At 41.1% G+C, this 22579-nt stretch overlaps 1 protein-coding gene and 1 long non-coding RNA gene across 7 annotated transcripts in view; one reads left to right on the plus strand and one right to left on the minus strand.

The window, feature by feature from the left end:
• klhdc4 (kelch domain containing 4) overlaps positions 1-10730 on the minus strand; it is a 74050-nt gene extending 63320 nt beyond the window's left edge. For all 4 annotated transcript variants that reach the window (XR_010965967.1, XM_067998003.1, XM_067998002.1 and 1 more), the window contains exons 1-2: positions 10579-10730; positions 6372-6463 (exon numbers count right to left, since the gene is read on the minus strand). Coding sequence is in view for 3 of the 4 variants with exons in the window: in XM_067998003.1 (XP_067854104.1) it covers positions 6372-6463; positions 10579-10677 (191 nt within the window). In the remaining variant the exon portion in view is untranslated. The remainder of the gene's footprint in view (positions 1-6371; positions 6464-10578) is intronic.
• Positions 10731-11579: 849 nt separating this feature from the next.
• LOC137333334 (uncharacterized) overlaps positions 11580-22579 on the plus strand; it is a 45789-nt gene continuing 34789 nt past the window's right edge. The window contains exons 1-2 of one of the 3 annotated variants that reach the window (XR_010965864.1): positions 11580-11608; positions 15926-15999. This is a non-coding gene — a long non-coding RNA (uncharacterized lncRNA). The other 2 variants (XR_010965863.1, XR_010965865.1) reach the window with 2 other exon arrangements.

Raw genomic sequence — 22579 nt, forward strand, 5'->3', positions numbered from 1 at the left:
CCTTCAAGCTTCACAGCCAAGCCATCGGACTCCCTTGCGGGCTACCCCCCTTCCCTTTGCAGCGGCCACCCCCTCCCCCATTCAGGCCAGAACCTTCCCCTCCCCCCATTGCGGCTGGGCGGGGCTCCAGAAAGATTTATTAAAATGAGGCCCTGTCATTATGATCGTCAGGGCCTTCACGTCCCCAACCTTGCTGGATACATCATCCAATACCAGGCTCGCACGCACCTTTCCTGCACCCCCTCCCCCTGTAAAAATCGAGGCCTTGAAGTCAAATAAGGTACAAAGCATTTCTTAACAACAATTGATTTTTCTTTGCCGAAAAGAGTGAGCTTCACTATTGTTTGTTTTAAACATCAAGTACACAAAACTTAGATGGGCTTCACTTTCCCCCACTCCACTTCCACAGAAAAACATCACTTTTCTGTTTAAACAATATAGATGAATATAAATGACACATTGGTCAGAAACGGCTTACAATAGTTACCGGTCCTGAAAATACAATGGAGCTGACGTGATGTCTGAAGCTCCCTGGGTTAATGGATAGCAGGGATTTTCCAGCCAGCAGGTGGTGTGGACTTACCACCAGTGAAAATCAGGAACAACTGCATCTATTTCCCACGGCCAACAGTAAATCCACTATTTAAACATTCATTCTTCACCAGCACGATCCATACCATTTTTAACAACTGAAACACTATCGGCAAATAAGGGAGGTGAACTAAATACTCCACCACAGAAAACAAACAGCTGCAGTCCTGCAAGCTGAGAACTAAAAAATAACAAAAGGTAATATGATGAGTTCTGATGCTATTTTATTTTACCCCCTCCCAATACTGATTTTACTATTGAAGAAAAGCATAAGTAGCCAGTAATTCCACAAACAAAGCAGTAATGCTATTCATACCCACTCCAGAGACCTGAGTACATAATCTAGGCTGACACTTCTGTGTAGTACTGAGGTAGTGCTGCACTGTCGAAAGTGCCTTCATTCAGATGAGATGCTAAACTGAGGCCAAGTCTGCTCTCTCAGGTGGACGTAAAAGATCCCATGGTACTGTTCAAAAAAAGAGTACAAGAGTTCTCCCAGTGTCCTGGCCAATGTTTATCCCTCAACCAACATCACGATAACAGATAATCTGGTCATGTATCTCATTGCTGTTTGTGGGATCTTGACGTGCGCAGATTGGCTGCCGCGTTTCCCTACATTAGTAAATTCACTTAAAAAATACTTAATTGGCTGTGAAGTGCTTTGGGATGTCCTGAGGTTGTGAAAGGAGCTACATTAATGCAAGTTCTTTCTTTCATGCCACATTTTACCATCAGCTATGCATTAAGTAGAAAAACAGTAATTTAAAAGCAGTAATCCTACCTTACAGGAAATGCCATCATTTTAATTTAATTATTGAATGCTCTCACCCTGTGGGGGCACACTATTTTATCTTGCACAAGGAAAAGCTTGAACACAATTACATACAGTATCCCAGACACAAGGACTGAATGTCATTCCAGAAGCAGCAAACCAGAAATCATTAGTATGATGAATCAACAAATTTATATCTATATGCCTGCGCACATGTTCTGTCAACTTTTTCTGAAATAAATTCCTGTCCACATTCATAATGGAAACTATGTGTAAAACTTGTCAGGCTGTAATTACATAGGAACAAGAGTAGGCCATTTAGCCTCTCGCACCCGTTCCATTATTCAATGAGATCATGGCTGATCTGTGGCCCAACTCCATAGACCCTCCTTAGCCCCATATCCCTTAATACCTTTGGTAAACAAAAATCTACCAATCTCAGATTTAAAATTAACAATTCAGCTAGCAGCAACTGCAGATTGCAGAAGAGAGTTCCAAACTTCTACCACTTTTTGCATGTAGAAGTGTTTCCTAACTTCACTCCTGAAAGTACTGGCTATAATTTTTAGGCCATGTCCACTAGCCCCAGACTCCCCAACCAGCAGAACTAGTTTCTCTCTAACTATCCTATTAGTTTCCCTTAATATCTTGAAAACTTCGATCAAATCACCCCCTCCCCCAATGGAGGCACTCCATACCTCAATCCCTTACTGAGGTAGTTGTCAGGACCTGGATGCCCCCAGCCTCCGCCCCCAGGTGACGAGGTTGATTGTTGGCCTCACCCCTCTTGCTCCCATCAGTCTCCTCCTCCATCCCCCTATCCTCCAACCCTGTTTAACCTGAAAACTGAACCTAGTCTGGGGTCCCAATGTGCAATGCCACGAGAGATTGACTCGTGAACACTATACCTGACTAAGCCATATATTGCAGAAGGCAAATATCCTGCAATCCTTGTATCCTCCATGATCCGTGACGGATTGCGTGACCGATTGTATTCATTCATAATGGATTGCACGGCACATTTTTATTAAAAATCTGTTGTTGAGCGTCAGAAAATATAAAACTTTAAAATAAGGGAAGTGTTAAAACATTTGTTTATTAAAAATAGTCTGTCACTTGTACGTGTTTTGTAGCTGCCAATGAATTACTTTTGAAGTGTAGTCCTTGTTTTTGTAAGCAAACGCAGCAGATAATTTAGTGCACAGCAAGGCCCCACAAACAGCAAATGAAATATATAACGAATTAATCTGTTTTGGTGGTGTTGAGGGATGAACGTTGGCCAAGACAATGGAAGAACTCGCTGTTCTTCTTCAATTAGTGCCACAGGATCTTTTATGGACATCCGAACAGGCAAACAGGATCTCGGTTTAACGTCTCATCCAAATTATGATACCTCCAACAATGCTCCCTCAGTACTGCACTGAAGTGTAAACGTAAATTGTGTTCTCAAATCCTGGAGTGGGGCTTGAACCCACGACCTGACTGAGAGGCAAGAGTACCACTTCCAATCCAAGCGGACATTTAAAGGAACTAAAATGTTAAAATAATTTTTTGCCTGCATCTTCAAGAAGCTCCTTCTTTCTCTCTAGAATTCAGTGTAAAATTTATGCCACTGTTGTTTCCCTGCTTGTTGATAAATTATATTAAATTTTGATGGCAGTTTCATCACCTGATCCTCATCATTACTGACTTTATGTCATTTACAATGTCTGCAAAAAACTTGCCCCAATTTCGGAATGTCCCTGATGTGCTAGCAAATTGAACTCCTCCTCTGTCATTCCAGGTGAGTGATTGTTTTCCCCTCAGTTAGTGTCTTTCTATTTGATCATTCTGTCAGGAAAAGTAGTACTTCTACGGGTCGTGTAGCTTAGTGGTTATGTCAGAGGTCTGGACTAACAATCCAGAGAACTTGAGTTCAAATGCCACCATGGCAGTTTGATCATTTGAATTCAGTTTTTTAAAATTCTGGAAATAAAAAGCTGGTAACAGTAAAAGTGACCATGAAGCTGTTAGATTGTCAAAGAAATCCAACTGGTTCAGTACGTCCTTTAGGGAAGGAAACCTGCCGTCCTCATCTGGTCTGGCCTATATGTGACTCCAATCCCAAACCAACATGGTTGATTCTTAACTGCCTTCTGAAGTGGCCTAGCAAGCCACTCAGTTGTATCAAATCACAACAAAGCAGTGGTTCAAGAAGAAGGCCCACCACCACCTGCTCAGAGTAACTAGGGGTGGCCAATAAATGTTGGCCTTGCTAACAATGCCCACATCCTGAGAATGAATTTAAAAAAACACTTGTAGAAGCGGTTCACAATTCAAGTCTGGGAAACTGCTCTCCAAACTGTCAATCATTTGGCCTGCAACCAGCAGGTTCACCATCCTCTGAATGAATTGAAATGCAGTCACATTGTCATCATAATGAACACTGGTAAACAATGCAACACAAAGTAATGTATTTTAAAAGGACTGTGTGATATCCATCCCTAATACACTGCTTGCTGACAGGAAAGCAATTTTGACATTAGGGTGATTTAGATGGCTGTCTCCTGAGAAAAATGACTACGACCAGAGCAATCTTTATCCATTGGTGGCCAAGTTCTACATTCCACTTCCACAGCCAATCACAGAATAGTCTGTCATTCAGACATTTTTATTGTTTCTACAGTTAATAGGTAAGCTTCCCATGCTCCAAAAGATTTACCCATGACCATAGCACACCTCTTGTCTAACCTCATGATGCAGCAGTACAAAATCACTGTGAGCCTTTGAGTTTTTTCCCTCCTGGCTTGGGAATGTGCTTAAAAGTTAGAATGTCATTTTCAAACACTCCCCAAAATAGGCTGGTTTCTTCATATTTGTAGAAGGTTGTAATTTTACAAACAGCTTTGTCAGCACATCACTTTTCTGAGCTTCAGAAGCTTTGCCATCAGTATCAGCTTTATCAAAACAATATTGTTCTTGCTTTCCCACCAACTAAGCCAAGATTCTGATCTTCCCGTTACAGATGCCAGGCCCGTTGCTTTTAGTCTCACCAGTCAGACCACAGAGAAGTGCACAACAAGACAATGCATGTTTTGTCCAGTGTAACAGAGCACTTTCAACATCCAGCCCAGCCCACTTCCTTGTTTGTCTGGGTTTTTATTGTTCTCTTTTATTCCTCAGAATGCTTGCCAGCAATGATTGAGGGACCTTAAAGCACAAGAGCTAAATCCCTCTGACTCATTTTCAGTATTGTTCCTGTCTTCTGCAAAATCTGCACCTTTCTGTGAAAGGATAAAAGTAAATGAGATTCACCTGCCCTGAGTCTCTTATGCAAATCAGGTAAGTAAACATGATCAGAAGCCTCTTTATAGTGCCACTTTGACGTTTCCGGGCTGCAGAATGAGCAAGTAACTGGATCCAAACACCTGAAATTTTTCACAAGCAGAAAACAATGGGGAGCCCTACACAAACCGATCATTGTAATCTGAATAAATGGTATAAAAAGTAAAGACTGTATTGCAATCAAGGTTTGGAAATCATGATTTAAGCAACACATATGATCCCTGCTAACTATCAACACGAAAACAGATTCTAGTGTACAACACTACCTCATCAGTACTAAATTTTTCCAGACATGTCCCACATGCTGATTTCCACATTATGGATACATTTCCTAAGTACTTAAATTACCAGAGCAGCTCCTGATGCACGAGGAGCCTCAGAATGGTGGGTTTCCATGAGAAAGGGGGAATTCAATAATAGAATACAAATCATTGGTCAGGTTGTAGTTAGAATATTGTATTCAATTTTGTGCAGCCCACTTTGGGAAAGATGTCAAGTACAGAAGAGATTCATTGGGATGATACAAGGGATGAGAGGCTTTAGTTATGAGGAGAAACTAGAAAAAATGGGGCTGGACATGTTGCAAAGATATTACCAGAATTGAGCGGACGCAATTATCAAGAAAGATTGAGCAGGCTCTTTTCTCTAGAAAAGAGAAGATTGAGAGATGACCTGATAGAGGTCTTTAAAATTATGAAAGGGTTCAATAGGGTGGATGTAGAGAAATTGTTTCCACTTGTGCATTAAGTCCCGAACAAGGGAGCATAAATATAAAATAGCCACTAACAGATAAAATAAAGAATTTAGGAAACATTTCTTTGCAAATAGTGTGGTGAGAACGTGGAACTTGATGCCATATGGAGTAGTTGAAGCATATACCACTGATGCATTTAAGGGGAGGCTTGATCCATACTTGAGGGAGAAGGGAATAGAGGGATATGGGGAAAGAGTGGGATGAGACCCCTGTGGAATATAAACATCAGCATAAACCAGTTGGGCCGAATGGCCTGTTTCTGTGCTGTAGATTCTCTGTAATTCTACGTTCAAAATCCTTAAGGGTTTTAATAAGTTAGCTATGGAGATATTATTTCCACCATTCAGTGACTCGATAATTAGACGGTATAAATTTAAGATCATCATTAAAAAATAGCTAAGAGGAATAGTTTTCATAAAGGGCTGTTCGGACGTGGAATGCCCTACCAGAAACATTGGTGGTACACAAATTCATTATATCTTTTAGAACTGAAATGGATAAAGTGAAAAGGAAAAAATTAAAGGGTATGGAGAAAGGATAGGAATTGAACCAAACGGATAGCTCTTCAGAGAGGCAGCACAGGCGTGATGGGCAAAATAGCCCTTTTCTGTGCTGTAAAATTCAATGATTTTATGTCCTGCAAGATAGCTGTTCAAAACATTTTTTGATATTACTGTATATGTACTGAAAGTACTTTCTTTTGCTAGCCTTCTTCTTCAGTAGTCAGATCAGGTTCTGAAACAAGACCAGAAAGATAGTGAGCTGAATAGCCTTTTCTTATTGCTTTGTTGCTTTATTTGTAACTGAAAGGCACTGATGTAGTACTTTAACATAAGTAATTTGCTCAGAAAGAAAAAAGAAATGACACGAAGATTAATCTGAAGGACAAAATTGTTAGCGGAGTCAAAGAACATGACTTGCATTACTTACCGGGGCAGAGGAAGAGAACACGGCACCTCTGTTACTTGGGTCTTTTTTGCATCAAGTTGTCTGAATTCAGCTATCAGAGTTTCTAGATCTTCCTGAGTAAAACAAATAGAATTTCTGGATCAACCCTCTTCAGAACTTCAATGATAACTGACAGTATGATTAAACACTACCAACATTATAATATAAAAATGAAAATGAAATAAAGGAATAAAAATGCAATAGATATTAGATTTGTTCATGATTAACTCAACATAGGTTTCCTTCCATTATAGCTCCTCCAGCACTACATACCATTCCTTGTTCCTAGGCAAATATCTATAGTACGAGCTGTTAGCAATGAGTGGTAATACTTTCGTCTCTGAGTCAAAAGGTTGTGGGTTCAAATCCCACTCCAGGAATTTGAGCGCATAATCTAGGCTGACACTTGAGTGCAGTACTGCATTGTCAGAGGTGATGTCTTCCAGATGTGATGTTAAACCGAGGCCACGCCTGCTCTCAGATGGATGTAAAAGATCCCACGGTATTACTTCGAAGAAGAACAGGGGTGTTCTCCCTGGTGTTCTGGCCAATATTTATCCCTCAATCAACATCACTAAGACATATTATCTCATTGCTATTTGTCGGACCTTGCTGTGCACAAATTGGCTGCCACGTTTCCTACATTATAACAGTGACTACTCTTCAAATAAAAGTACTTAATTGGCAGTAAAAACACTTTGGGATGTCCTGAAAGGCGCTACAGAAATGCAAATTCTATCTTTCTTTACTGCAATGATCACTCTGTAGGTGTACAAGTGCAGCACCTTTTCTTTTTCTATGCCTTGTGGAAAATTAGCCTCATCTTCAAATCCCAACTGAGATTGGGAACTGACAAAATTCAAACACAAACCCATAACTATCATTCATTCTATAGTCATGTTGTTACATCTGGGAGAGCAAGACACTGCTGAAGTAAAATTTTTTTTCAGTTGACGCTGAAGTGGGGCGAGGTGGTGGGGTGCTGGGGAAGTGTATTGTCATCCATCATTCCCAAGCAATAATACGTAGGGCAACGTGCTCAGCTGGATCCCTTAATGTTTATTCAGTAAATATTAGCCACTTAATGCCTTGTACACATCGTAAACATGCGAATCCCAGTCACTCCTCGAGAGCATACATGGAAAACTAACAAAAGACAACGAACTGCTTCAAAAAAGCTGACAACGCCAAATCAGCCCTGAGTATAAGTTTATGATTCATGAAAACAAGCAAGTATGCTGAAAGTGCAGCAAGGACATCGCTTATCACTGAGGATTGTTAGTTGATTTTTAATTGCCAAATCAAAAATATAGGGTTTTTCCAAGTTCGATTTTAGCATCAAATTATGGGTGAAAATCAAAGGAAAAAATTGGACCACAAGAAACACAGGTCAAAGATTTGGTAGAAACTGGTACTTGGGCAAAGACAATTAAAAACAATACAAATTTTCTATTTTTTCTGGTGCAGAAAAGAGAATTCAGATTTCTTTCAGTGCATTCAGGAGACCATCTGTTTACCAATCCATCAACTTGAAAACATCTAGAAACTTATGGAGGAACAAAAAAGACTTTAATAATCCTGATTACTTAAGTTTCAGGTATAACAAGCATTCATTCACTTGTACTGGAGGAAAAAACGTAAGCACATGAAAACCTGAATGGGGATACAAGTGTTGAAGGCATTTTCCCCCACCAAGTTCCACTCCCAGCTTCTCTTTTATCAGCCCCCAACTTCCTCCTTTCTCTCCCTCACAACTGCTGCTCTCTCTCACCAAAAAGTACTGCTCCCAGATTCTCATCTATCCTTCCCCAAAGATGCTCTTCCCCAAAGATGCTATTCCCAATTCTCCCCACTCCAAGCAAAGAACTTGTTGGAATTCTTACTGCGATTGCCATTGCTGCACAATGTTTGCAGCAATTCCCGATCTCATGAAAACTTCTCTCCAGTGTGCAACATCAATCACTTACAGCAGGAGCACTGGTGTGTAGGAACTTGGGGAAGTGGCCTGGTCCATGCTGATTTTCATTTGCAAAAGTGGACACAGTGTTCCCAAAACGCAGGTGGCTGGCATGAGGGAGGGGTACTATAACTTCAGTAATATTTCAAATAACCTTGGCTATGAAGTAAAAACAGAAAATGCTGGAAATACCCAGCAAGTCAGGCAGCTTCAGTGGAGAAAGATACAGTTAACGTTTCAGGTCGATGGCCTTTCGTCAGAACTGGAAGAAGTTAAAGATTTAACAGTTTTTAAGCAAGTGCAGAGCCAAGCAAAGACAGGGGGGAAAGAAGGGGAGGGGAGGAAAGAACAAAAGGGAAGGTCTGAGATAGGGTGGAGGGAAGGATTGATTAAATGACAAAAGGAATGATGATGCATGGTAAGGAGGGTGGTAGTCGGACCAGAACTTTCAGGAGTGAAGTTAGGAAACGCCTCTATACGCAAAGGGTGGTAGAAGTTTGGAACTCTCTCGCAAACGGTAGTTGAAGCTAGCTCAATTGTTAATTTTAAATCTGAGATTGATAGATTTTTGTTAACCAAAGGTATTAAGAGATATGGGGCTAAGGCGGGTATGTGGAGTTAGTCCACAGATCAGCCATGATCTCACTGAATAGCGGAACAGGCTCAAGGGGCTAAATGACTTACTCCTGTTCCTATAAGAAACAAAAGATGTGTCTTGAGGAGCTGTAAATGGCAACAGCAGAACCATTACCAGCACCTGCTGTCCAAAAAAATGGGAGCAGTGGTTATGATCTGAAGTTATTGAAATCAGTGTTGAATCCGGAAGGTTGTAAAGTGCCTAATCGAAAGTTCTTCGAGCTTGCGTTGAGCTTCTTTGGAACAGTGTAGGAAGCCAAGAACAGAGAGATCAGAATAGCAGTGGGACGGAGAATTAAAATGGCAAGTGACCAGGTCAGGATCACGCTTGCAGACTGAACGGAGATGTTCAGCTATGAAGGATTATTTTCTGATAAACTTTGCCTTGTGTTGCTGCAAGTCCAAAATTGGATCAGGGGACAGGCAGTCGAGGATGGCATTATAGCTTGAGAGTTGGTGTTCACTTTGCTGATGATAAAATTCATTAATAAACTTTATCACTAATGCTACCACATCATAAGTGGCAAAACTAACTTCTATTTTGAAAACTGGAATTTTGATATTCTATTTACATTTTAGAAATTTCCACCAACTCTTTTGCTCAACATTAATATTTGGAATAATCTATCAATTGTGGTAATAAAAACAATGTGTTCATTCAAAGTACAATTAGATGTCAAGATAATGTACTAGAGAAATGATCTTTGATGGGCCAAAAAGCTTTTTCTCATCCCTAACTATTCTGTTCTTAAAAGTGGGCAGGTGCAACCCAACAAGTGCAATTACTATGCCACTCTTACATTACTGCAAAACACAAAAAGTACAGTATAACTCCAGAATCTGACCCTGGAAGGGAGCAATGCAGGACCCACTGGAGGAGTTGAAGTACCAAACCTGGTTTAAAAGTTTGAGAGTCCCTTGGAACACAGGGTGCTTCTTAAAGTTACATAAAATCGTTGTTTTAAATTTTTCCGAGCTGTCTCCTGGTCTTGAGGTCAATCTGGAGCCAGACAGTATAAACGAGGTACTGTCTGGCTGGAATAGATCCTATAACTCAGACCAGCAGTTACAGCACAAACCAGTGGTTTCAAACTTTTGTGTGGGGGTGCCATGCAAATACTGACATATTCCTGGTGACCCCCTTGACCTAAAGACTGGGTCAGCTCCTCAAAGGACAAAAGCAATTGCCATTACAGAAAATGTTTTTTTATTAGTATAACGATAGCAACAGAAAAAAATGTGCTAGTAAGGTACTAATTATATGTATAAAATACCGATTTCTCAATACCCTGTGCTCACGGCACTGTATGCAAAGCACTAGACTGATAAAATCTGATCACCTGGTGGACCCTCAAACACACCTTAACTCCCATCTACTCCCTCCATTAATTTAAAATTATTGATAATTTCTCGAGGAAAAAAATGGAGGGGAGGGAATGGACAAATATGGTGATGATTTCAAAACTATTACTGCCAACGACAATAAAAGTCATCTCTCCACAGTCTGAGGCCCCAAACCAGGAGATAAAGCCTCAATTTCCAGAGCCTGTTTGTGTCTCAGGGACTATCTCAACCTCTCCCAGTTTCCTTCCTCACCTCCTCTTTCTTCGACCGTTTGGAGACCTTTTTCTCCATTTTAGTCGCGGTTTTCTCAGCTCCCTTTCCCTTCTTGTCCTTTTTACTTTTTTTGCCCATGGTGCCTCCCTCCCAGTCCTAATCCCTCACTGTTAGCCGGTTACACACTCCCAACTCACATGCGGTCAGGCTCTCGCCACATATCCGGGTCAAACCCGATCACTACCGGCAGCTCTGATCACACACGCAGGTTAATGTTAATATTATAAATACAACCGCCAGCGTCGCGCTGCCTTTCCAATGTATCCGAGAAACAATAGAAACACTAAACATGCGCAGAAGAAGCCCTCTTGCGGCTTCAGGCTCCACTCCCCAGCTCGCCGCACTCTCAACGGCGCCACCAACCGGCGAACGGCCTCACAGCCGCGTCGAGTCTTCAATTTTTTGGCATAAAGGCCGTGAATTGAATTCACTACATTTGAAATTCCCCATTTAAAAAAAAAACTCTCAACTAATATCATTCATGATGTCAGCCTTGGCTCAGTGGTGGAACTCTCGCCTGTGAGTCAGAAGGTTGTGGTTTCGAGGTCCAGTCCAGAGATTTGAGCACATCTGACTGTGTTGCACTCCCTCAGTACGGCACTAAAAGTGTCAGCCGAGATTGTATGCTCTGGTCTGGGCCTCACAACCATCTGACTCACAGACGAGAGTTCTACCACTGAGCCAAGGCTGAGACCTTGAATAATAGTTTTTTTTTGAAAAATGGGGAATTTCAAATGTAGTGAATTCAATTCACGGCCTTTATGCCAAAAATTGAAGACTCGACGCGGCTGTGAGGCCGTTCGCCGGTTGGTGGCGCCGTTGAGAGTGCGGCGAGCTGGGGAGTGGAGCCTGAAGCCGCAAGAGGGCTTCTTCTGCGCATGTTTAATGTTTCTATTGTTTCTCGGATACATTGGAAAGGCAGCGCGACGCTGGCGGTTGTATTTATAATATTAACATTAACCTGCGTGTGTGATCAGAGCCGCCGGTAGTGATCGGGTCTGATCCGCATGTGAGTTGGGAGTGTGTAACCGGCTAACAGTGAGGGATTAGGACTGGGAGGGAGGCACCATGGGCAAAAAAAGTAAAAAGGACAAGAAGGGAAAGGGAAAGCTGAGAAAACCGCGACTAAAATGGAGAAAAAGGTCTCCAAACGGTTCAAAAAAGAGGTGAGGAGGGAAACTGGGAGAGGTTGAGATAGTCCCCGAGACACAAAACAGGCTCTGGAAATTGAGGCTTTATCTCCTGTTTTGTGGCCTCAGACTGTGGAGAGATGACTTTTATTGTCGTTGGCAGTAATAGTTTTGAAAACAGCACCATATTTGTCCATTTTCCCCCGCATTTTTTTCTCGAGACATTATCAATAGTTTTAAATTAATGAAGGGGATGGTGGAGGGAGTAGGTGGAGTTAAGGTGTGTTTGAGGGTCCACCAGGTGATCAGATTCTATCAGTCTAGTGCTTTGCATACAGTGCACAGGGTGTTGAGAAATCGGTATTTTATACACATTTAGTATCTTATTAGCATTTTTTCTGTTGCTGTCTATGTACTAATAAAAAAAAATTCTGTAATGGCAATTGCTTTTGTCCTTTGAGGAGCTGACCCAGTCTTTAGGTCAAGGAGGTCACCAGGAATATGTCAGTATTTGCATGGCGCCCTCACACAAAAGTTTGAAACCACTGGTTTGTGCTGTAACTGCTGGTCTGAGTTATAGGATCTATTCCAGCCAGACAGTACCTCGTTTATACTGTCTGGCTCCAGATTGACCTCAAGACCAGGAGACAGCTCGGAAATATTTAACACAACGATTTTATGTAACTACGAAGCACCCTGTGTTCCAAGGGACTCTCAAACTTTTAAACCAGGTTTGCACTTCAACTCCTCCAGTGGGTCCTGCATTGCTCCCTTCCAGGGTCAGATTCTGGAGTTATACTGTACTTTTTGTGTTTTGCAGTAATGTAAGAGTGGCATAGTAATTGCACTTGTTGGGTTGCACCTGCCCACTTTTAAGAACAGAATAGTTAGGGATGAGAAAAAGCTTTTTGGCCCATCAAAGATCATTTCTCTAGTACATTATCTTGACATCTAATTGTACTTTGAATGAATACATTGTTTTTATTACCACAATTGATAGATTATTCCAAATATTAATGTTGAGCAAAAGAGTTGGTGGAAATTTCTAAAATGTAAATAGAATATCAAAATTCCAGTTTTCAAAATAGAAGTTAGTTTTGCCACTTATGATGTGGTAGCATTAGTGATAAAGTTTATTAATGAATTTTATCATCAGCAAAGTGAACACCAACCCTCAAGCTATAATGCCATCCTCGACTGCCTGTCCCCTGATCCAATTTTGGACTTGCAGCAACACAAGGCAAAGTTTATCAGAAAATAATCCTTCATAGCTGAACATCTCCGTTCAGTCTGCAAGCGTGATCCTGACCTTCTGGTCACTTGCCATTTTAATTCTCTGTCCCACTCCTACTCTGATCTCTCTGTTCTCTGCCTCCAATTCTGTTCCAATGAAGCTCGAGGAACAGCACCTCATCTTTCGATTAGGCACATTACAACCTTCCAGATTCAACACTGATTTCAATAACTTCAGATCATAACCACTGCTCCCATTTTTTTCGGACAGCAGGTGCTGGTAATGGTTCTGCTGTTGCCATTTACAGCTCCTCTCGACACATCTTTTGTTTTTTTACTTATAGGAACAGAAGTAGGCCATTTAGCTCCTTGAGCCCGTTCCGCCATTCAGTGAGATCACGGCTGATCTGTGAACTAACTCCACATACCCGCCTTAGCCTCACATCTCTTAATACCTTTGGTTAACAAAAATCTATCAATCTCAGATTTAAAATTAACAATTGAGCTAGCATTAACTGCCATTTGCGAAAGAGAGTTCTAAACTTCTATCACCCTTTCCGTATAGAGGTTTTTCCTAACTTCACTCCTGAAAGTTCTGGTCCGACTACCACCCTCCTTGCCGTGCATCATCATTCCTTCTGTCATTTAATCACTCCTTCCCTCCACCCTATCTCAGACCTTCCCTTTTGTTCTTTCCTCCCCTCCCCTTCTTTCACCCCCGTCTTTCCTTGGCCATGTACTTGCTGAAAACTGTTAAATCTTTAACTTCTTCCAATTCTGACGAAAGACCATCAACCTGAAACATTAACTGTTTCTTTCTCCACTGCTACTGCCTGACCTGCTGGGTATTTCCAGCATTTTCTGTTTTTACTTCATAGCCAAGGTTGAAATATTACTGAAGTTATAGTACCTCTCCCTCATGCCAGCCACCTGCGTTTGGGGACACTGCGTGCACACTTTTGCAAATGAAAATCAGCATGGACCAGGCCACTTCCCCAAGTTCCTACACACCAGTGCTCCTGCTGTAAGTGATTGATGTTGTTGCACACTGGAGAGATGTTCTCATGAGATCGTGTATTCCTGCAAACATTGTGCAGCAGTGGCAATCGCTGTAAGAATTCCAGCAAGTAGGAACTCAGGAACAGTTCTTTGTTTGGGGTGGGGAGAATTGGGAACAGCACTTTTGGGGAAGGATAGATGAGAATCTGGGAGCAGTACTATTTGGTGAGAGAGAGCAGCTGTTGTGAGGGAGAGAAAGGGGGAAGTTGGGAGCAACGCTTTGGTTGGGGGACTGATAAAAGAGAAGCTCGGAGTGGAACTTGGTGGGGGAAAGTGCCTAGAACACTTGTATAGCCCTTCAGGGTTTCATGTGCTTACGTTTTTTCCTCCAGCACAAGTGAATGAATGTTTGTTACACCTGAAACTTAAGTAATAAGGATTATTAAAGTCTTTTTTCCCCCATAAGTTTCTAGATGTTTTCAAGTTGATGGAGTGGTAAACAGATGGTCTCCTGAATGCACTGAAAGATATCTGAATTCTCTTTTCTGCACCAGAAAAAATAGAAAATTTGTATTGTTTTTAATTATCTTTGCTCAAGTATTAGTTTGTACCAAATCTTTTATATTATCTTAATTTTACCTGCATTTCTTGTGGTCCAATTGTTTCCTTTGATTTTCACCCATAATTTGATGCTAAAATCGAACTTGAAAAACCTTATATTTTTGATTTGGTGATTAAAAAATCAACTAACGATCCTCAGTGATAAGCGATGTCCTTGCTGCACTTTCAGCATACTTGCTTGTTTTCATGGATCATAAACTTAAACTCAGGGCTGATTTGGCGTTGTCAGCTTTTTTGAAGCAGTTCATTATCTTTTGTTAGTTTTCCATGTATGCTCTCGAGGAGAGACTGGGATTCGCATGTTTACAAAGTGTACAAGGCATTAAATGGCTAATTTATACTGAATAGACATTCAGTATGTACTGAGCACATTGCCCTACGTATTATCGCCCAGGAACGATGTATGACAATATACTTCCCCAGCACCCCCCACCCACCCTCCCCACTTCAGCATCAACTGAAAAAAAATGTTACTTCAGCAGTGTCTTGCTCTCCCAGATGTAACAACATGACTATAGAATGAATGATAGTTATGGGTTTGTGTCTGAATTTTGTCAGTTCCCAATCTCAGTTGGGATTTGAAGAGGAGGCTAATTTTCCACAGGGCAGACCACAGCCAAAGGTGCCGCACTTGTACACCTACAGAGTGATCATTGCAGTAAAGAAAGAAAGAATTTGCATTGATATCGTGCCTTTCAGGACATCCCAAAGCGTTTTTACAGCCAATTAAGTACCTTCATTTGAAGAGTAGTCACTATTGTAATGTAGCAGCCAATTTGTGCATTGCAAGGTCCTACGAATAGCAATGAGATAATCTGTTTTAGTGATGTTGGTTAAGGGCTAAATATTGGCCAAGACACCAGAGGGAACTTCCCTGCTCTTTTTCGAAATAATACCGTGGGATCTTTTACATCCACCTGAAAGAGCAGACATGGCCTCGGTGTAACATCTCATCTGGAAGAGATCGCCTCCTATAATGTAGCACTCCCTCAGTACTGTACTCGAGTGTCAGCCTAGATTATGCGCTCATATTCCTGGAGGGGGATTTGAACCCACAACCTTCTGACTCATAGACAAGAGTGATACCACTGATCCACAGCTGACACTTCATGCTACAGACAATTGCCTGGGAGCAAGGAATGGTATGTAGTGCTGGAGGAAGGATAATAGAAGGAAACCTGTGTTGAATTAATGATGAACAAATCTAATATCTATTGCATTTTTTATTCCTTTATTTCATTTTCATTTTTATTTTATAATGTTGGTTGTGTTTAATCATATTGTCAGTTATCATTGAAGTCCAGAAGAGGGTTTGATCAAGAAATTCTATTTGTTTTACTCAGGAAAATCTAGAAACTCTGATAGCTGAATTCAGACAACTTGATGCAAAAAAGACCCAAGTAACAGAGCTGCCCTGGTAAGTAATGCAAGTCATGTTCTTCAAATTAATCTTTGTGTCACTTCTCTTTTCTTTCTGAACAAATTACTTATGTTAAAGTACTACATCAGTGCCTTTCAGTTACAAATAAAGCAACAAAGGAATAAGAAAAGGCTATTCAGCTCACTGTATCTTTCTGGTCTTGTTTCAGAACCTGATCTGACTACTGAAGAAGAAGGCTAGCATAAGAAAGTACTTTCAGTACATATACAGTAATATCAAAAAATGCTTTGAACAGCTACCTTGCAGGACATAAAATTATTGAATTTTACAGCACAGAAGGGAGCTCTTTTGCCCTTCACACCTGTGCTGCCTCTCTGAAGAGCTATCCATTTGGGTCAATTCCCCTTCCCTTTCCCCAGACCCTTTAATTTTTTTCTTTTTCACTTTATCCACTTCTGTTTTAAAAGGTATAATGAATTTGTGTACCAGCAGTGTTTCTAGTCGGGCATTCCATGTCCGAACAGCCCTTTATGAAAATTATTCCTCTTAACCTTTTTTTTAAAATGATGATCTTAAATTTATACCCTCTAATTATCGAGACACTGTATGGTGGAAACAGTATCTCCACATCAAACTTATTAAAACCCTTAATGATTTTGAACGTAGAATTACAGAGAATCTACAGCACAGAAACAGGCCATTCGGCCCAACTGATTTATGCTGATGTTTATACTCCACATGGGTCTCATCCCACTCTATCCCCATATCCCTCTATTCCTTTCTCCCTCATGTATGCATCAAGCCTCCTCTTAAGTGCATCAGTGGTATATGCTTCAACCACTCCATATGGCATCGAGTTCCATGTTCTCACCATTCTATTTGTAAAGAAATGTTTCCTAAATTCTTTATTTGATCTGTTAGTGGCTATCTTATATTTATGCTCCCTTGTTCTGGACTTAACACACAAGTGCAAACGATTTCCCCACATCCAATCTATTGAACCCTTTCATAATTTTGAAGCCCTCTATCAGGTCTCCTCTTAGTCTTCTCTGTTCTAGAGAAAAGATCCTGCTCAATCTTGATAGCTGCATCCCCTCAATTCTGGTAGCATCCTTGCAACATGTCCAGATCCAGTTTTTCTAGTTTCTCCTCACAACTAAAGCCTCTCATCCCTTGTATCATCCTAATGAATCTTTTTGTACTTGACATCTTTTCCAAAGTGGGCTGCCCAAAACTGAATATAATAGTCTAACTACAGCCTGACCAATGATTTGTATTCTATTATTGAATTCTCCTTTCTTATGGAGAACCACCATTCTGAGGCTCCTCCTGCACCAGGAGCTGCTCTGGTAATTTAAGTACTTAGGAAATCATAGAATCATAGAAAGGTTACAGCACGGAAGGAGGCCATTCAGCTCATCGAGTCCACGCTGGCTCTATGCAAGAGCAATCCAGCTAGTCCCACTCCCCCACCCTTTCCCCGTAGTCCTGCAAATCTTTTCCTTTCAAATGTATCCATAATGTGGAAATCAGCATGTGGGACATATCTGGAAAAATTTAGTATTGATTAGGTAGTGTTGTGCACTAGAATCTGCTTTTGTGTTGACAGTTTGCAGGGATCGTATGGATGTGTTGCTTAAATCGTGATTTCCAAACCCTGGTTGCGTTGCAGTCTTTACTTTTTATACCATTTATTCAGATTGCAATGATCACTTTGTGTCGGGCTCCCCATTGTTTTCTGCCTGTGAAAAATTTCAGATGTTTGGATCCAGTTACTTGCTCATTCCACAGCCTGGAAATGTCAAAATGGCACTATAAAGAGGCTTCAGATCATGTTTACTTACCTGCGTTGCATAAGAGACTCAGCAGGGCAGGTGAATCTCATTTACTTTTATCCTTTCACAGAAAGGTGCAGATTTTGCAGAAGACAGGAACAATACTGAAAATGAGTCAGAGGGATTTAGCTCTTGTGCTTTAAGGTCCCTCAATCATTGCTGGCAAGCATTCTGTGGAATAAAGGAGAACAATTTATTGTTGAATGATTCAACAATAAAAACCCAGACAAAAAAAGAAAGTGGGCTGGGAAAGGTCCCGATGTTGAAAGTGCTCTGTTACACTGGACAAAACATGCATTGTCTTGTTGTGCACTTCTCTGTGGTCAGACTGGTGAGACTAAAAGCAATGGACCTGGCATCTGTAACGGGAAGATCAGAATCTTGGCTTAGTTGGTGGGAAAGCAAGAACTATATTGTTTCGAAAAAGCTTCAAGTGATGGCAAAGCTTCTGAAGCTCAGAAAAGTGATGTGCTGACAAAGCTGTTTGTTAAAATTCAATCTTCGACAAATATGAAGAAACCAGGCTATTTTGGGGAGTGTTTGAAAATGACATTCTAACTTTTAAGCACATTCCCAAGCCAGGAGGGACAAAATTCAAAGAAAGGCTCACAGTGATTTTGTACTGCTGCATCATGAGGTTAGACAAGAGGTGTGCTATGGTCATGAGTAAATCTTTTGGAGCATGGGAAGCTTACCTATTAACTGTAGAAACAATAAAAATGTCTGAATGACAGACTATTCTGTGATTGGCAGTGGAAGTGGAATGTAGAACTTGGCCACCAATGGATAAAGATTGCTCTGGTCGTAGTCATTTTTCTCAGGAGACAGCCATCTAAATCACCCTAATGTCAAAATTGCTTTCCTGTCAGCAAGCAGTGTATTAGGGATGGATATCACACAGTCCTTTTAAAATACATTACTTTGTGTTGCATTGTTTACTAGTGTTCATTATGATGACAATGTGACTGCATTTCAATTTATTCAGAGGATGGTGAACATGCTGGATGCAGGCCAAATGATTGACAGTTTGGAGAGCAGTTTCCCAGACTTGAATTGTGAACCGCTTCTACAAGTGTTTTTTTTAATTCATTCTCAGGATGTGGGCATCACTAGCAAGGCCAACATTTATTGGCCACCCCTAGTTACTCTGAGCAGGTGGTGGTGGGCCTTCTTCTTGAACCATTGCTTTGTTGTGATTTGATACAACTGAGTGGCTTGCTAGGCCACTTCAGAGGGCAGTTAAGAATCAACCATGTTGATTTGAGACTGGAGTCACATAAAGGCCAGACCAGATGAGGACGGCAGGTTTCCTTCCCTAAAGGACATACTGAACCAGTTGTGTTTTTACGACAATCTGACAACTTCACGGTCACATTTACTGTTACCAGCTTTTTATTTCCAGAATTTTTAAAAACTGAATTCAAATGATCAAACTGCCATGGTAGCATTTGAACTCAAGTTCTCTAGGTGACATAACCACCACGCTACCCTACCCCTAGAAGTACTACATTTCCTTACAGAATGGTCAAAAAGAAAGACACTGTAACTGAGGGGAAAACAATCACTCATCTGGAATGACAGAGGAGAAGTTCAATTTGCTAGCACATCAGGGACATTCCGAAATTGGGGCAAGTTTTTTGCAGACATTGTAAATGACATAAAGTCAGTAATGATGAGGATCAGGATGATGAAACTGCCATCAAAATTGAACATAATTTGCAAACAAGCAGGGAAACAACAGTGGTGTAAATTTTACACTGAATTCTAGAGAAAGAAGGAGCCTCTTGAAGATGCAGGCAAAAAATTATTTTAACATTTTAGTTCCTTTAAATGTCCGCTTGGATTGGAAGTGGTACTCTTGCCTCTCAGTCAGGTCGTGGGTTCAAGCCCCACTCCAGGATTTGAGAACACAATTTACATTTACACTTCACTGCAGTATTGAGGGAGCATTGTTGGAGGTATCATAATTTGGATGAGACGTTAAACCGAGATCCTGTTTGCCTGTTCGGATGTCCATAAAAGATCCTGTGGCACTAATTGAAGAAGAACAGCGAGTTCTTCCATTGTCTTGACCAACGTTCATCCCTCAACACCACCAAAACAGATTAATTAGTTATATATTTCATTTACTGTTTGTGGGGCCTTGCTGTGCACTAAATTATCTGCTGCGTTTGCTTACAAAAACAAGGACTACACTTCAAAAGTAATTCATTGGCAGCTACAAAACACGTACAAGTGACAGACTATTTTTAATAAACAAATGTTTTAACACTTCCCTTATTTTAAAGTTTTACATTTTTTGACAACAACAGATTTTTAATAAAATTGTGCCCTGCAATCCTTTATGAATGAATACAATCGGTCACGCAATCCGTCACAGATCATGGAGGATACAAGGATTGCAGGATATTTGCCTCTGCAATATATGGCTTAGTCAGTTATAGCGTTCACGAGTCAATCTCTCATGGCATTGCACATTGGGACCGCAGACTAGGTTCAGTTTTCAGTTTAAATAGGGTTGGAGGATAGGGTGATAATTGGATGAGGGCAGGGAATGGAGGAGGAGACTGATGGGAGCAAGAGGGGTTAGGCCAACAATCAACCTCATTATCTGGGGGCGGGGGGCACCTAGGTCCTAACAACTACCTCAGTAAGGGATTAAGGTATGGAGTGCCTCAATTGAGGGAAGGGGTGATTTGATCGAAGTTTTCAAGATATTAAGGGGAACTGATGGGATAGATAGAAACTATTTCTGCTAGTTAGGGAGTCTAGGGCTAGGGGACATGGCCTAAAGATTATAGCCGGGACTCTCAGGAGTGAAGTTATGAAACACTTCTACATGCAAAGGGTGGTAGATGTTTGGAACTCTCTTCCCCAATTGGCAGTTGCTGCGAGCTCAATTGATAATTTTAAATCTGAGATTGACAGATTTTTGTTAACCAAAGGTATTAAGGGATATGGGGCTAAGGAGGGTCTATGGAGTTAGGTTACAGATCAGCCATGATCTCATTGAATGACGGACAGGCTCGAGTGGCTAAAACGCCTATTCCTGTTCCTATGTAATTACAGCCTGACAAGTTTTACACACAGTTTCCATTATAAATGTGGACAGGAATTTATTTCAGAAAAAGTTGACAGAACATGTGTGCAGGCATACAGATATAAATTTGTTGATTCATCACCATATCTGGATTCTATCATACTAATGTTTTCTGGTTTGCTGCCTCTGGAATGACATTCAGTCCTGTGTCTGGGATACTGTATGGAGCTGGGCTCACCTACCCTTAATTGTGTTCAAGCTTTTCCTTGTGCAAGATAAAATAGTGTGCCCCCACAGGGTGAGAGCATTCATTAATGAAATTAAAATGATGGCATTTCCTGTACGGTAGGATTACTGTTTTTAAATTACTGTTTTTAAATTACTGTTTTTCTACTTAATGCATAGCTGATGGTAAAATGTGATATGAAAGAAAGAACTTGCATTAATGTAGCTCCTTTCACAACCTCAGGACATCCCAAAGCACTTCACAGCCAATTAAGTATTTTTTAAGTGAATTCACTAATGTAGGGAAACGTGGCAGCCAACCTGCGCACAGCAAGATCCCACAAACAGCAATGAGATACATGACCAGATTATCTGTTATCGTGATGTTGGTTGAGGGATAAACATTGGCCAGGACACTGGGAGAACTCTTGTACTCTTTTTTGAACAGTACCATGGGATCTTTTACGTCCACCTGAGACGGCAGACTTGGCCTCAGTTTAGCGTCTCATCTGAATGAAGGCACTTTCGACAGTGCAGCACTACCTCAGTACTACACTGAAGTGTCAGCCCAGATTATGTACTCAGGTCTCTGGAGTGGGTATGAATAGCATTACTGCTTTGTTTGTGGAATTACTGGCTACTTATGATGGTCTTCAATAGTAAAATCAGTATTGGGAGGGGGCAAAGTAAAGTGGCATCAGAACTCTTACCATATTACCTTTTGTTATTTTTTAGTTCTCAGCTTGCAGGACTGCACCTGTTTGTTTTCTGTGGTGGAGTATTTAGTTCAACTCCCTTATTTGTCGATGGTGTTTCAGTTGTTAAAAATGGTATGGATAGCACTGGTGAATAATGAATGTTTAAGTAGTGGATTTACTGTTGGCCGTGGGAAATAGATGCAGTTGTTACTGATTTTCACTGGTGGTAAGTCCACACCACCTGCTGGCTGGAAAATCCCTGCTATCCATTAACCCAGGGAGCTTCAGACATCACGTCAGCTCCATTGTATTTTCAGGCCCGGTAACTATTGTAAGCCATTTCTGACCAATGTATCATTTATATTCATCTATATTGTTTAAACAAAACATTGATGCTGGGGGTGGAGTGGGGGAAAGCGAAGCCCTTCTAAGTTTTGTTTACTTGATGTTTAAAACAAACAATAGTGAAGCTCACACTTTTAAGGCAGAGAAAAATCAATTGTTGTTAAGAAATGCTTTGTACCTTATTTGACTTCAAGGCCTCGATTTTTACAGAGTAGGGGGTGCGAGAAGGGTGCGTGCGAGCCTGGTATTGGGCAACGTATCCGGCAAGGTTGGGGACTTGGAGGCCCTGACGATCTTAACGGCATTGCCTCATTTAAATAAATCATTCCACAGTCCCACCCAGCCGCAATGGGGGGAGGGGGAAGGCTCTGGCCGAACTGGTGAGGGGGGATGCTCGCTGCAAACGGAAGTGGGTGGAGCCCAAGGCTTGGCTGTGAGGCTTGAAGGAGCACTCCTGCTCCTCCTGGCCCCCA

This window comes from Heptranchias perlo, chromosome 16 (assembly GCF_035084215.1).
Source record: "Heptranchias perlo isolate sHepPer1 chromosome 16, sHepPer1.hap1, whole genome shotgun sequence".
Lineage (NCBI taxonomy): Eukaryota > Metazoa > Chordata > Chondrichthyes > Hexanchiformes > Hexanchidae > Heptranchias > Heptranchias perlo.